This window comes from Frankliniella occidentalis, unplaced genomic scaffold (assembly GCF_000697945.3).
Source record: "Frankliniella occidentalis isolate FOCC.00 unplaced genomic scaffold, Focc_3.1 Scaffold120, whole genome shotgun sequence".
NCBI lineage: Eukaryota > Metazoa > Arthropoda > Insecta > Thysanoptera > Thripidae > Frankliniella > Frankliniella occidentalis.
This window is the reverse complement of record NW_026267248.1, coordinates 349,373-364,877: the sequence shown is the minus strand read 5'-3', so window position 1 is coordinate 364,877 and position 15,505 is coordinate 349,373. Positions and strand designations below refer to the sequence as shown.

The 15,505-nt window shown below is 43.9% G+C and overlaps 2 protein-coding genes across 3 annotated transcripts; one reads left to right on the top strand and one right to left on the bottom strand.

Annotated features, from left to right (window-relative positions):
* The first annotated feature begins 6 nt into the window (after positions 1-6).
* LOC113205767 (receptor-type guanylate cyclase Gyc76C) lies at positions 7-9,380 on the top strand. The gene is made up of 22 exons (XM_026421515.2): positions 7-295; positions 445-642; positions 725-790; positions 884-1,124; positions 1,202-1,348; positions 1,444-1,643; positions 1,732-1,906; positions 1,985-2,139; positions 2,237-2,530; positions 2,618-2,878; positions 2,970-3,041; positions 3,121-3,286; positions 3,365-3,514; positions 3,591-3,783; positions 3,874-4,014; positions 4,090-4,213; positions 4,325-4,423; positions 4,535-4,676; positions 4,761-5,017; positions 5,104-5,490; positions 5,572-5,802; positions 5,886-9,380. The coding sequence occupies exons 1-22, from the start codon at positions 41-43 to the stop codon at positions 6,336-6,338; spliced, it is 4,407 nt and encodes a 1,468-aa protein (XP_026277300.1). The 5' UTR covers positions 7-40; the 3' UTR covers positions 6,339-9,380.
* Positions 9,072-14,446, bottom strand: LOC113205768 (solute carrier family 35 member G1-like). 2 transcript variants are annotated; one of them, XM_052270364.1, is made up of 5 exons: positions 13,843-14,446; positions 11,814-12,224; positions 11,267-11,704; positions 10,518-10,859; positions 9,072-10,217 (listed from the first exon to the last, which is right to left on the bottom strand). In XM_052270364.1, exons 1-5 carry the CDS (start codon positions 13,999-14,001, stop codon positions 10,047-10,049), a joined length of 1,521 nt encoding a protein of 506 aa, XP_052126324.1. In that variant the 5' UTR covers positions 14,002-14,446; the 3' UTR covers positions 9,072-10,046. The 2 variants fall into 2 exon arrangements, with proteins under 2 accessions (XP_052126324.1, XP_052126325.1); XM_052270365.1 differs by lacking the exon at positions 13,843-14,446 and adding an exon at positions 12,419-12,711.
* Between the last annotated feature and the right edge of the window lie 1,059 nt (positions 14,447-15,505).

Below are 15,505 nucleotides of genomic sequence, written 5' to 3'. Positions count from 1 at the left end.
CCCGCCCCCGCCCGCGCACTGAGGTGAGGGGGTGGGTGCCATGAGCCCCGGGCCGGCGGGTGCCCTGCTCGCGCTGTGCTGCCTGCTGGCCTGCCTGCTGGACACGGCCTCGCCGCAGGCCCTCGCCACGGCCACGACCCCACAGGCCTCGACCCGCCAGGCCCATCAGGTCCACCGGGCCCCCACCCCGTACAAGAAGAACATCACCATCGGCTACCTTACGGCCGTCAAGGGAGACCTCAAGGATCGTCAGGGGCTGGCCGTGTCCGGGGCGCTCACCATGGCCATCGAGGAGGTAAGCAGCGTGGCAAGGGCATGGGCCCTCAGTAAGATGTGCACATACCAGGAAAAATTTATGTCAACCTCACGTCAGTCTACATTGTACCTTCAACGTACCTACATTTTTAGTTTTAAGTGTTGTAACGTACTTTTCTTGTGCTACAGATCAACAATGATACAAATCTTCTTCCCTGGGTTAATCTAAACCTGCGCTGGAATGACACTCGTGGGGATACCGTGATTACCACCCGGTGTATTGTTGATATGTTGTGTGATGGAGTCTCTGCATTTATTGGTCCTGAAGGGCCATGTCATGTGGAGGCCATTGTTGCTCAGTCTAGAAACATACCTATGATAAGTTATGTATGTAAATATTTAAACGAACTCACTCCAATTCAATTTTTTAGTGTTCTTCTATACTAACTTTCTGTATCTTCTTTTTCAGAAATGTTCAGATTACAAGGCATCAATGGCCTCCACTTTTGCAAGGACAGAGCCACCAGATATTCAGGTAAAATTAGAAAATACTCAAATTTTGAATGGACTCGAATTTTAATTTATTAAGAATTTCTTTGTGCATGTTCATCTTTTTGTTCAAATACAGGTTACAAAATCTTTGATCTCATTGCTCCGTTATTACCATTGGGCAAAATTTACAATACTCTATGAGGAAACATGGAGTACTGTTGCTGCTTCACTTCATGATCAGGCTGTTCATAACAACATGTCTGTGCAAGAACAGTTGGAAGTAACTGATTCTCATAAGTGCTGTGAAGACAAACTAAAATGTTGCCAATCCAACTATTGGTATAGACTAGTTCAGAAAACTAAAAATAACACTCGCAGTAAGTTATTGTCATCATCATTAAAATAATTATTCAAATCATGATAAAGAAACATTATTTTTAATGTTATTTTTCAGTATATGTATTTCTAGGCAATCCCAACTTATTGATTGATTTGATGGGTGCAATGCAAACTCTTCAGCTCTTTGACCAAGGTGAATATATGGTCATCTATGTAGACATGATGACACACTCTGTAAAAGAAGCTGTCAAGTATTTATGGAGTGAGTATTCTGTTAGACTAAGCTGTCAAGTTTTCCTACCGTTTTTCTCTCATTGTATTTATTAGTAATTAATTTATATCCATTTCTATTTCTAGAGGTTCCGGATTATACCAGTAAACCTGATTGTTCATTTGATGAGAATTTTCAAAAGAGAGCAAGGTCATTGTTGGTTATTGTTTCTTCCCCTCCGACACATGACTACCAAAATTTTACTCAACGAGTAAGATATTACAATAGCAAGCCTCCTTTCGTGTTCCCCACCCCACCACTTTTTACTAGCAGTCTGTTTCAAAAGGCAGGTGATTCCAGATATTCTTAGCATTTTACTAAGTAATAGTTGAGAACGTTATTGTGATAACTAATAGTTCTATTCTTATTTGCAGCATGTATCCATTTATGCTGCTTATTTGTATGATTCAATAAAACTTTATGCCCATGCTCTGGACAAATTGTTGCGAGAACATTTGCTGAAAGGTGACTTAACTGAAGAAGATATTGATCGAATTGCTAGTAATGGTACTCATATAATTGAAAATATAAGAAATCAAACATACACAAGTAAGTAATTTTCAAAATATTGTGTACATTGTACGCTAGTGAACTGGACCTATAGTGTTTATTTCCGCTCCTTGTCAGGTGCTACCGGAGCTACAATTAAAATTGATGAGCAGGGTGATTCAGAAGGAAACTTTTCTGTCCTTGCTTTAAAACCATTTAAACTCAAAGTGGACAATTTTTCATGTAACTTTCACATGATACCAGTGGGACAATTTCATCAAGGAAAGTCGCCTGTGAGTAACTGTACTCAGACTGTAACTCCGCGGTACGTCTAGACTTCATTAATTTTGGTGCAGATTTTATCTAATCTTTTACTGTGTTGCATTCAAGGAATACAAACTCAACTCGCCGAACATGCAAATTGATTGGCCTGGTGGTCACAAACCAGAGGATGAGCCCAATTGTGGATTTAATAATGAGCTCTGCCCCAAAGATCATTCTCATCAAGGAGGGGTGGTTGCTGCTGGAACTTTAGCTGTATTACTTTTCTGTGCAATCGTTGTAACTGTCAGTATCTATAGAAAATGGAAAATAGAACAAGAAATTGAAGGTCTTTTATGGAAAGTAGATCCAGCTGAAATCCGAGGCTATTATCAGACTGATATGGTTTCATCACCTAGTAAGGTACTATCATAGCTCTGTAAAACCTGTACTAGTCTTAAGTCTGTTTATATTTTACTATCTTCTTTCTTATTTCTTTCATTTTTACAGCTAAGTCTTGTCAGTGCCACATCCTATGAGTCTCGTTACGGTCCTCAAGTATTTGCTGCTACAGCACAGTACAAAAGTATTGCAGTTAGAATAAAAGAATTGAAATTTTCCAAAAAGAAAGACATTTCTCGAGAAATAATGAAGGAAATGAGGCTTCTTAGAGAGATTCGACATGATAATATAAATCTCTTCCTAGGAGCTGCAATTGAGCCCATGCGTATTCTTCTATTAACTGACTACTGTGCAAAAGGCAGTTTATATGTGAGTCAAATACATACTGGTCAACTACCGGTAACTAAATTCTTTTTAACTCTTCTTTACAAATTTCATTATATTCTCATTTGGATTTCAGGATATTGTTGAAAATGAAGACATTAAATTAGATAAACTATTTATAGCTTCTCTAGTTCATGATCTCATAAAGGTGAGAATCCTTTATCCTAAATTACATTACTTAAAAAAAAAATGATAATGTTATTTATTGATTTCTCTCCTTATTTTAGGGAATGCTGTACATTCACAGTTCTGTCCTTGTCTGTCATGGGAATTTAAAATCTTCTAACTGTGTTGTGACAAGTAGGTGGGTGCTGAAAATAACTGACTTTGGTTTGCATGAATTGCGACACAGTGCAGAGAGTGGTAGCATAGGGGAGCACCAATATTTTCGAAGTATGTACACCTAACATATTTTGTCTTTTTGATATTCTTTAAAACATTGTAACATCCATAATAACACTTGACTTGCAGATCAATTTTGGAAAGCTCCAGAACTTTTAAGAGACAGTAATACATCAATAAGAGGAACTCAAAAGGGAGATATTTATGCATTTGCTATAATATTATATGAAATTCTTGGAAGACATGGACCATTTGGAATTCATAACATGGAGCCCAAAGGTAGATTTTTTACATAATATGTGTTTTCCTTGTTTTTATTTGTGTTCAGTTGGTGATATTCAACTTTTCTTTTCAGAAATTGTCGACCTCGTTAAACATCCTCCACCTAGTGGACCATTCAGACCTGATGTTGATATGCTTAGAGACAATGACAATGAATGCCCTGAGTATATATTACAATGCATGCAAGACTGCTGGACTGAAAATCCAGAGCATAGACCAGATTTTCATGCAATTCGGTCTCGACTGAAAGGAATGAAGGAGGGGAAGTAAGTATATTCATTTTATGTTAAATTTTTTACTTTCATTACCCTCAATATCTTTTAGTTCTTGATTATTCCTTCTTTGTTTCTCTCTAGATATCGCAACATTATTGACCAAATGATGGATATGATGGAGAAATATGCTTACAACTTAGAAGATTTAGTAACAGAAAGAACTCGTCAGTTGTTTGAAGAGAAACAAAAAACAGAAGATTTACTTCACAGAATGCTCCCTGCGTATGTCTCTTAAAGTTAATATGGAAATCTCTTTTCTTTATGCATTTGCACTTAAAGGTGATTTAAATATTTCAGGCCTGTTGCTGATCGCCTAACACGAGGCATTGGAGTTGAGCCGGAATCATATGATCTAGTTACAATATACTTTAGTGACATTGTAGGATTTACAGCAATGTCAGCAGAGAGTACTCCACTTCAGGTATGATGAATCTTTTCCAATTTTGTTTTTTGTGGAACATATTTAATTTGAATTTCTTTAAGTACTTTGTTCAAAGGATTTTTCTCCTAATTCATCTGCTTTCTTTTCAAGGTGGTGAATTTCCTGAATGATCTCTACACTTTATTTGATCGAATTATTAGAGGATATGATGTTTACAAAGTTGAAACGATCGGGGATGCGTACATGGTGGTAAGAATAGTTTTTCATTGCTTTGTCAAAATTAAATATTTTATACTGGCATATCAGGAATATAACAACATGATACTGACATATCAGAATAATATTCTATTTTATCTTTAGGTTTCTGGGTTACCTCTGAAGAATGACCGTCATGCTGGAGAAATTGCGTCCATGTCCCTAGAATTATTAGATGCAGTGAAAAATCATAGAATTGCTCACCGTCCCAATGACACACTTAAATTGAGAATTGGTATTCATACAGGTAAGAAAAATCCTAGATCTTGACTTAGATAGTGTGGCTGAATTCCTATGATGCAATATTTTAATTCTTCCGTTTCGTATAAAGGCCCAGTAGCTGCAGGAGTTGTTGGTCTTACCATGCCAAGATACTGTTTGTTTGGGGATACTGTAAATACGGCCTCTCGAATGGAGTCTAATGGAGAAGCACTTAAGATTCACATAAGTCCTCAATGCAAAGCAGCTCTTGACAAGGTTGGTGGTTATATCACCGAGGAGCGAGGTCTAGTCAACATGAAAGGCAAGGGGGAAGTGATGACATATTGGCTTACTGGTGCAACAGATAAAGCCATCCAAAAGCGAGAGGTTTGTGCTGTGAATCAGTATTGGTCTATTTTGTTCATTACAATTAAATCTGCCTTATGATGCAAGCTCACAATATTCTTTGCCAGGTTGATATTGCTGATTTACCTCCCCTATTTTGTCGACCCCGCCGAAGTCCGAAACTAAATACAGATTCTCGACATGCCTCACTTTGTGGATTTGGTGGAATACCTGGAGCTGGCAGCAGGAGGCAATCAAGTGTGCCTCGCGGTAACAGTCAAGATGTCGATAGTTCGTCTACTCTCGGCCTGGGTGGAATTTCAGGTGGGAGTGTCTTAGGTGGTGTTCTAGGAAGCGGTGGTGTTCTAGGAAGCACATCAGGAAATCTGGCGGGTGTTGTTGCTGGAAGTTTGAACAATAGCAGCAACAATAGTCCATCAGGCCGCCCATTCCGAAAAGTTCATATTGCTAGTGGAGGCGATGCTGCTTCTTCAAAATCTACTCTTAATAGCCAGGTTTGTCACATAGCAATTTTATTAATATGTTGGTTGATGTCCGTTATCCTTGACTCATCGTCTCAAATCTAATCTCTCCAGACTCTACAAGAAAATAAAACTGAAGATTTATCACAACAAACACAGCCAAGAACTAGAAGACTTCTCTCCTCTGTAGCCTCTTCATCAGCCACTGCCGGATACACTAGTGGTAGCGATGAAGAAACAGAGCTTTCAAAATGTGGTCCTGTTCGGGAATCAAGATCACTTGATCCTTTCCCCATGGATTTGGAACTAGAGAAGCTACCTAGGAAGCAACCCCTTCTCTCTGAAGTATGCACTTTACTCTCTTTGAACAAAGTGGTCTTTATGTCAATTTTAAATTATAATAACTATTCCTATTTCATTTTGTTTAGGTCCGACGGAGAGGGACAAGGTCCTTAGAACACTGTGAAACATTAGATCGTGTTCGCCCTGTATCAGATATTCCTTTCCGTTCACACAAGAACAACCATTGTGCCTTTCCAAATGGTGCTGTGTCTGGTGTTAGTCCTAGTACAATAGCTGGTGCAAGCTCAGAAGATGTTAGAGTGCCATTATTAGCACCAGCAGACTCACTTATGCCTTGTGGTGCTGTGATTGTACCAACAAAACGATGGCGGTCTCTAGAACAACTGAAACCAAATTCTACTGGCAACCATCCTATCTATTTAAGAGATGGGAAGAAAGCAGACGTTCAGGGCTCAATTAAAAGTTGGTTATTTGGTTTTTTTAATGGCAATGGGTTACGATCCAGTGAGACATCTTTACGGAAAGGAATGAACAGTGGATATAACGATCTTCAAAGTGAAAAGGAGAGTATAGTGTGAAAAAATTTCCGTGCAGAGAAACTCAGTGTATTATTGTGTGAATCAGCACAATTTTCAGTAGCTCTCTGAGTGAGTGCCTCTTTCTGTGATTTGCTGAATGTCAGAACCGTTGGTATTTGGCTTCTAAAACGGACCATTTTTTTTTTAACAAGAAAAAAAAAGCTAAGATACTGTTTTTACAGATGTGATGTTCAGTGATTTTTTAGTCCTCTTTAGATTTTATTTGCTTGTGAAGGGTCACTGAGGTTAGATGAGAATGCTGTATGCTTTTTTTTTTTTTAAGGAAAAAAAAAGGCACAAACAAGTAATTGTAAACCTTGAACCACTGTTCCCTACAAATCATCTCTCATACCTATTTTACTTTGTTTGTCATAAGTTGTTTTTGTAAATATGCTAAAGAACTCTATCTATCCATCAATCTTTCTATATATTTAAGTTAATTAATCTATGTAACCACTGAATAATTTTTTAAGTGAATTTCTTTTATTTTTTATTTTTTTGTCTTTTTGTTTACCTGGCTGCGCTAGCATGTGTTATCAGAAGAATGACACTACAAAATGCACAAAAGTGCTTAATTGTCACCATGTCACTATCATGGTACAATTTAATCCTCAGCTTTTTCTAGGATCCTGATAGGTATGTTAAAATACTAATTAAAATACTGTTTCAAAATGTGTACTTTGGAACCCTCTGAAGTTTGAAGTTTTTAAAACAATTTTCACATTGCAAGAATTTTTTCAAACTTACCTATTTATTTGTTTAATTTTTTTTTTTCATTGACATTTTCTTGCATTATAGGTCTTCAATCTGAGCTTATTGATTACCTATAATTCGTCGAAATTGGGTACTGTATATGCTTACAGCCAGACCAGAGAGCACACAAGCTTCCCTGCTTGCTGTACTCAGTCAATGATTATTGTTTTGAATATGAATTGAATATGAAAAGTCACCCGTATAGTTATGAGGCTCATTATTGTACACTGACCATTTGTTTCTACTTCTTGTGCATCACTACATCTCAATTTAGGAGAGAGATTATAGGCTTGACATGATTTCCGAAAAAATTAATTTGCTTTGCTGCTTCTAATTTGGTTGTCCTAGTTTTCCCCCTATATCATTGATGGACTCCATTGGAAGCTATTTGTGTGTTTGTTTGGTGATACTTTGGCAACCAAGCAAAGTCTTGGTACTAGTCTTTTTTTGTGTGTCCTGTATGCCCCTGTGTCCATATTATTTGCATGCAGAACAATCTCCCTGCTCATTTAGTTTTTATAACTCACTAAACTGCAACAAAACAGTTGCTATTTCAGCAAACTTTTAGGTTGTCACTGTAACTCAGCTGACTATTCTTGTTTTTAAATCAAAACATTCCTTCTTAATTAAAAAAAAAATTAACAAAAAAGAATAATTTTATCAGCTTAAAACTCTACATGTGCCATCAATTCTTATTTTGTGTGTGTGAGTGTGTGAGTGTGTGAGTGTGTGTGTGCATGCATGCATGCTTCAAACATTGCATGCTTGTTTTCATCATAATCATCAATCAATGCTGTATTGACAATAGTATAAAATACTATCGGGACTCAGGATCTATACCATAATGTTACTTCACATGGTTTTGGTTGGTAGAACACTTCATTATTGTTGGTCTTTGACTGATGTTTCAAAAACCAGCTTATTTTATTGCAATTTTAAAAAAATAAAAAATTGGACAAAGCTTTTGTAGACTTTTAAGTTTCCACTGAAAGAGGATTTTAAATGAAGGTATGTTGATTGGTATGTACTTTTGCTGTAAGCTTGCAGTTCACTTAGGTAGGGAACAAATGGACATGTGGATGATACTGAGCGTGAATTTGAAATTCTTTGCTAGTCACGACTATTCATGTGGTATTCAGTGGTTATAGAAATTTTGTGTGATTTATATGAAACCTGTGATATTCTCTCATCTGCTTCAAAAGATGGTTGTCAGTTTTCAAGGTCTGTGAATTTCAAAGACAGCAGACACAAAATTAACTTCTCTTTGGTTTAAGTAATTCATGTTTCTGTAGAAATAGATTAAAGGTACATTATAGTTCAGCTTTGACTTCATTGTTAGTTTGTTGCAATCGCTGGGTTCTACTTCAAGGGCGAGCATTTTCTCATCGGACTTGCTTGTGTGTATCTTTTCTTGGTCTTCATTATAGTGCTCATATGATTGTTTGGATTTATGTACCTCAAATTAAAAAAATTATGTTCCTATATACTAACCTTTTGTTTTGCACTCGATATTCAAATAGTGACTGTAGCTTTTTGTAAAATTTAAGACAGTCTCGAGGCTGCGCACAGCTATGCTCCGTCACCTCACTACCTGTAGTTTGGTGTGTTTTGAACTTGTCTGAAAATTGCTGTCTTTGAATTGTCTGCTTTGATTGTAAGTACCGTGTGAACCCCATAGAAGGGGTAAGTTCAAATAATGAAGAGAGTTGATCAATAACAGCGATAATCGCTTGCCCAACCTATTAAATGTTTTCTTACGAAGATTCGTAGTTGCCTCAGGAAATTGGTTCCACCCACCTTGTGTACTCTTACTTGAGCAGGTGCTGTGGTGTTTATAAGAGCTTTTTTTTTTGTTATTGTTGTTTTTATGGAAGACTGTTATTTATAATAAAACAATTTAATGTGGTAATTATTTTATGCACTGTAATGTGTTAAAACAAATGATCAGTACATTTGGAAACAAAGTAATGGAACGACAGATGGCTGTGAAACATAATTATATTTTATTCTTTTTTTTCTTTTTAAATTTATGAAATATACAGAGGATGTGCCAATTTTTAAAATGTGTATTTTGTGTACGATGCAGGGCATGGAACTTCAGCTCCTACCCATTGTGCTACTTTCACTTACCAATATTTTAAACGCAAAGATGTTTCCAATTATCTGATTAAAAAATTAGTGTAATTATATATGTATGCATGTACAGTTGTTTTATATACATACATATATATTTATATAGATGTTGCCGGTTAATGAGACTTGTTGAAGTAAACTTTACATTTTAAATGATGACATAATTGTTTATTGATCGTGGCGGTTCCTAAACTGTCACACCTGTGCACTTACCAATGTTACGACACACAAATCCGGTAAATGAAGCACGTGTGCCGACATCGAACGCCGGCACTTGACAGTCGCGATGCAGATCTTGGCCTGGGCGCCGTCCCCCTCCTCTTTGAGATAATGATCACAGGATTACGAGGCATTAAACAGTCTCTTATGGTGGATTTAGTCTCGTGTGACCTGTGCCCTCACGGTGAGGCTGCCCGACTGAGACTGGCGGCCCCAGAGGTTTTGAGGACTGTGATCGGCTGAGAACCTCTGAGGCCTCACCGTGAGGGTACGGGTCACACGAGACTAAATCCACCATTACCACCCTGCGGGTGCCGGGATGTAAACACGTACTGTGCGACCTCTGTACCCTCTGCCTCTGCCGGCGCCCTTCGAAGCGGTTTGCATTGCATTGCTCAAAGTCCTCAAACACCAAAGGCTAAACTTTAGACTATTTCTTGGCTTATTGCAATGCACAACTAATTTTCGAGTCTGTAATGTGGACTTCCATCTTCCCCATCAAAGGAAACGAAACGCTACATGGACCATCATTATTTCACCCACAAATTTCTTCCCGTTTCTTTCTCATTTGATAGTGGTGGTATGACAACAGCGCTCGCTGGGTTAGGGTACCCGCGCGGCGGCCCGGTGCAGCTGGCTCTCCAGACCCATGCCCAGGACGCAGACGAGGACGAGCCCCGCACCCGTCACACTCATCCAGTCGGGCACCTCGCCGAAGCCCAGCACCTGGATCGCGAAGGCCAGCACGATGTCCAGGGACCGCGTCACCGCCACCTGCAGCAAAGGTAAGCAGGCAGGCTGGAGGAACGCATCGACACACCAATCAACCTGTTCCCTCGCGGATGCTCTGCCTAACAACGGGACCGTCCAGAAAGAACGTCCGTTCATCTCAAATCTGTTAGGTCAACAACGGCAGCTTGGCGCCTGCGAGAGTTAGGGTAGGCCACACCGCCGTACAAGCATGCCCTGCAGGCACGATTTTGCCTACCCCCCAGGCGCTGAGAGAGCTGGCAGAGGCTCTCAGCTTGGCTAGTTTGTAACGGGGAATGGCGGTCTTTCTGGCTGTTCCCTTACCTTGCCGGCGCCCTCCATGCTGAGCGCGCGCGCCACGAGCAGCTGGCCCGAGAGGCCGAAGGCCGCGACCATGGCGACGAGCCCCCACTGCCAGAGGCCGTGGGGCAGGCGGATGTCGCCCTGGCGCGGCCCCATGTAGGCGAGCAGCCCGCCCGACAGGACGAGCGACCAGGCCGAGAGCGTCAGCACCACCACCGAGAAGTGCACGTCCTTGCACTTGCGCATGATGACGATGTTGCCGGCCGTGAAGAGGGTGGCGAGCAGCGCGCAGGCGTAGCCCACCACGTCGTACGTGACGGCCTCCTTGGGCGCGTGCGCCGCCGCCGGCAGCCCGCTGGAGCCCTGGGGGGTGGATAGCGTGGCGCAGAGTCAACAGGTTGCCTCACGTGATGATGTGGTTCGCTAGATCAAGTACTCTAGACGAGTGGCAGTGGGGGGTATCGCGTTAGCCAGATGGCACCTGGTTCGACTCGCTTCCTTGAATATTGTTGTAGATAGCATTCCACATTTCGGCGGTTATGAGTAAACACGCGTATGCGAGGGGGCAACCGCACTCCGGGAATCATGTCCTGTCTGGGAATCATCAGGATAGAAATTAATCGAAATCAATAGAAAACGCTTAAACTAAGTGGGAAACTAGAACAACTGGTACGGATCAGTCAAAATAAGCGTTTTCTTCAAAGGGGAGTTATTGCCCCCTCGCGCGTATACCTCGCCATATTACACACGGCGACTTTTGTGGTTCAGACCTGGAAGAGGAAGGGCGGCTTGGAGATGAGGACGACGCCCGTGAGCAGCATGCAGACGACCAGGGTGCGGAAGAAGCCGCACGGCTCGCGCAGGAAGAGGAACGACAGGATGAGCACGAAGACGGGCGAGCTGAAGATGATGGTGGTGGCGTCGCCGAGCGGCAGCCGGCGGAACGAGAAGAAGAGCAGGACGAGCGTGAGCGCGCCCACCACGCCCTGCGCCTGCAGCAGCCAGCGGCTGCCCTTGGGGCCGAGCACGCTCGCGCCGCTGTACAGCGCGACGGGCAGCACCGCGGCCACCTGCACCGAGGAGCGGATCACCAGCAGCTCCATGGGGTCCACGGAGCGCAGCGCCTTCACGGCCGCCGAGGACATGGTGAAGAACATCCCGGAGAGCAGCGCCAGCAGGATGCCGCACCAGTTGGTCTTCTCCAGTCCCTGCAGGGGGAAGCATAAGCGTGTCGTTGACAAAGCGGAGTGAGTGGGGGAGCAGTTCTGGTGTTTTTTGAAGGTTCCCCTGAGTGAAGTACCCCTCGGGGTCCCATACCAGCCGTGCGGAGAGAGATTCGGTGCGCGCGCGCCCGCGCCCGCCGCGGCCCCGCGCCCCCAGGGAGCTGCCCATGTCCTTCCAGGTGCCGTTGCCGGCGGCCGCGGCGTGGCCCCGGTGGTGCAGCGGCAGCGGGTCGTGCTCGTCGGGCGCCACCTCCGTGTCGGCGAGCAGGACGGTGACCTCGGGCAGGCTCTGGTAGTAGTGGTGCGGGGGGAAGCCCGCCGTGCTCAGGGAGCGCTGGCGGCCGGGCAGCAGCAGCGTCTCCTCGCTCGCGCTCATGCTGGAGCTGTAGCCCAGCCCCGTGGGCCCGCCACCCCCGCCGGGCCCCATCCGGAGCCCCAGTCGCCCCGACGCCCCGCTGGGGCCGCCCGCGGAGTAGGGCGGCGGCGGCGCGCTCCCCATCTGCATCTGGAGACAAACAAAAACACGACGAGTTTAGCCGTGTGCGCACGTTGGGATTGTTTTTCATGTAATTGGAGGGGGGGGGGTAGGGGGGCACATGGCCTATATTTTCGCCGGGTGACAAAGTAGAAGGCCATGATTCATCTTCTTGCGCGAAAGCTAAATTTAATTTTGTGACTGATGCAGGACGACGCACTCACTCGTACGATGACTGTTTGAACCTCACGCCAGTAGCTTTAATGACGTCATAACCTGTTTTTTTTTTCTCTGCTCCCCATCTGCACGTAGAAACTTAAGTGCCCGTTCTTGCTCATGCACATGAACTTCAGAAGAGGCGGCCGGCACTCGGCCCGTACTGCACCACTCATAGCGCGCCTCTCGAAGATCGTTGAAAAAATCGTTATCTGTTTCGCGTACCCTATGACGAGATGAGGGGGATCGGAACGGGTGTCACGTGTACCTGCCCGAACAGTACTTGATGCTGTCGAGTGCCGACCTGACAACGCCTTGTTGTCAAAGCGACTTGCTCAGATCCCCCTTTCACCCCCTCCGCCCCGCCCCAACAGTGGCGCAGATGTTTATTACAGCGCCACCTGTCGTCCCGCCGGATGTGATTGGGACAGGCGTGGTCACAGGTCACAGGTCGCGCAGGGTTCTTTTCCCCGTTCGGACGGAATTTCGCTTCGGGTTCTCTCCCTAGATGCCCCCACCCCACATATATTAAACATTAAACGTGGCGACGCCAGAGATAGCGCCTGCGAAGCGCTGGGTAGGCCAACCCGCCACGCTGCGGTGTGGAGCCGGCGGCCCGCCCGTCGCGTCGCCCCCTGCGCGACCTCAGACTAAGAGAAGGGAGCACCTTCTGTGACGTGGTCGCTTGGATTACGTTGACGTTTTGATGTCGCATGTCTAATATCGGCCCACTTTTATGTGGTATGAGTCGAATTTCGCTATCACTCTGTGACGAAGTTCACGAAGTTTTGCTTTGTAGAGTTTGCGAAGAGAGTGATCTCAGACTAAGAGAAGGGAGCACCTTCTGCGCCGTGGTCGCTCGGATTACGTTGACGTTTTGATGTCGCATGTCGAACATCGGCCCACTTTTATATGGTGCGAGTCCAATTTCGCTATCACTCTGTGACGAAGTTTACGAAGTTTTGCTTTGTAGAGTTTGCGAAGAGAGTGATCGTAAGTAGTAATAACAAAGCAATTGCTTCGAAAAATGCAAAACAATGATTCGCCGACCTGGCAACAAGATCTGTACGAAGTTAATTACAAAGCTGTATCCTCCGCAGTTTGACAAGGATTCTTGTGATTGCAAAGAACTTGCTTTGTAATTGCAAAGCACCCATTTCCCTCGTATCTTGCAAAAGTACTGACTTGGAAGGTTTTTAACAGTGCGCCATTCCAATTGGCGATGGAGCTTGGTGGAGCTATCAGTACATGTTTGTTGCTCCAACCCCACTTCTCTGCACTTCGCAGAGACTATCAATTGATTGCCATAATTTGGTGATTTTATGGCTCCCCCTTGAAGATACCCCTATATGTATACTCCGCGGAGCGAGTCTGGCCCTACCTAGCCAAACCCCCGTTGTTAGCAGGTGTGCATTTTGGTAAGTTCACTCACCTTATTGTATGGTAAAAACGACGACAGTTTGCAAGATTCCCGCTGCGGCACGCAGAGCACGGGGCAGGGCACGCTTGTCGCGGGTCGTCTGTCGAGCCACTGGGCGGCTCTGCAGCCCCCGACGCTGCCGCCAGGGGGCGCGGCCAAACTCATTTGCATTTTCAATCGCCAAAGCACCTGTCAGTCAGATCTGCCGGTTTGTTCTAGTGTATGGAGAAAAGGAAAGGTCCGGCATGTACCTGGCCCCAGGAGGTGGCGTTCTTGCTTGTGGCAATATATGGTCGCGGCGAGTTGCGGCCACAATCACACAGTGGGAATCTTGCAGTCAACGACTTCCCTCCGATGCAACCGAATCCACGGCACGTACACAGGACCTTTGGACTGCTGCCACTCAAGGCGGGGGGAGACGGGCTCGCTCGGGGGGTTGGTTGCATAAGCTATTTCAGAGGACTGGGAAAGAAAAACAGCACGTATAGTAGTACTCGATCCGCTGATAGTATTTCTCTTAAGAGGACACACCCCGAGTTCTCTACAATAACTTAATGGGGATATCGGGTAATAGAAGAAGCACGCTCGGTTGACTTTGTCTGTGGTTTTGAGGCTGTGCGGCCACAATAATTGAGTTCCCACAAAAAAGGGGCTGTCGGCGGGAGCGGCACGGCGACACATCTACAACAGGGACGTCGTAAAAACAACACCGGCATTTACATATCATTTTCTAAAAAACCTATAGGTTACTTTTTGTCCCATTTATTGGCTGAGCTTGCGAAGCCTTTGCTGTGATGTGGGGTGCAGGTAACTCTTTGGTCGTGTGTCTGTCTGTCTGTCTGTCTGTCTGTCGATCTGTCTGTCTGTACTGGCCCACGTTTCTCTCAGACGGTAACTTCAATTGACTTCAAACTGGGCACGAAGCTTCAGTATAAGTCGAGACGTAATGAGTTTAGTTTAGAAGTTTGATACTAGATGTTTGAAATAAACGATCGTTTAATTTGAATTCGTAGTTTGGTGGCGGCAGGTTGGTAGCACGGCGCTCGAGGGGAGGGGGAGCGCAAGTGGCTCCTGCGCTCACCTGAAGACTTTGATACCTTCTCAGCAGTTATGAAAATGTCAGATAGTCAAAACGAGTATTGTAGTTTTAGTTTTAGAGTTGCGGAACTTAGCCTGCGAAGTTTCGCGAGTGTCTGATGAGAAGGAACGAAAGTGATATTTGGAATGGTTTACGTGTTTACTTACGTAAGTTGGAGGGGGCGGGCGTAGTGGTCGGAGAAATGTGCAAAGGTAACTATGGTTGCGGGTTCATCATGACAAAAGAAAACGAAAATGTTTTATGCTCCAAGACGATCGGAATCGAAATGGCAGAGTTATGTTCAAATGTTCAATAAAGTGTTCAATCGTCCCTAGCGGCCAAACGGTGCGTCGGAGGTCAATTCTGACGGCAGTTTTCGCCCTCACGAACAAAACGCATCCCTCGAACGTCCAATTTGAACCAATTTGGCCATGGCAATCCGCCCATCGTTATTTGAGGGCTAATAACTTCTCCTTTTCGACTCAGATCGGCTCTGAGCTTAAGACATTTCCTTTTTAATTTTACAAGAGGAATCTTAATCTGGGATAACATTTTTAATTTGATAACTTTTTAAAAATCCAGATACTTCATTGGAAG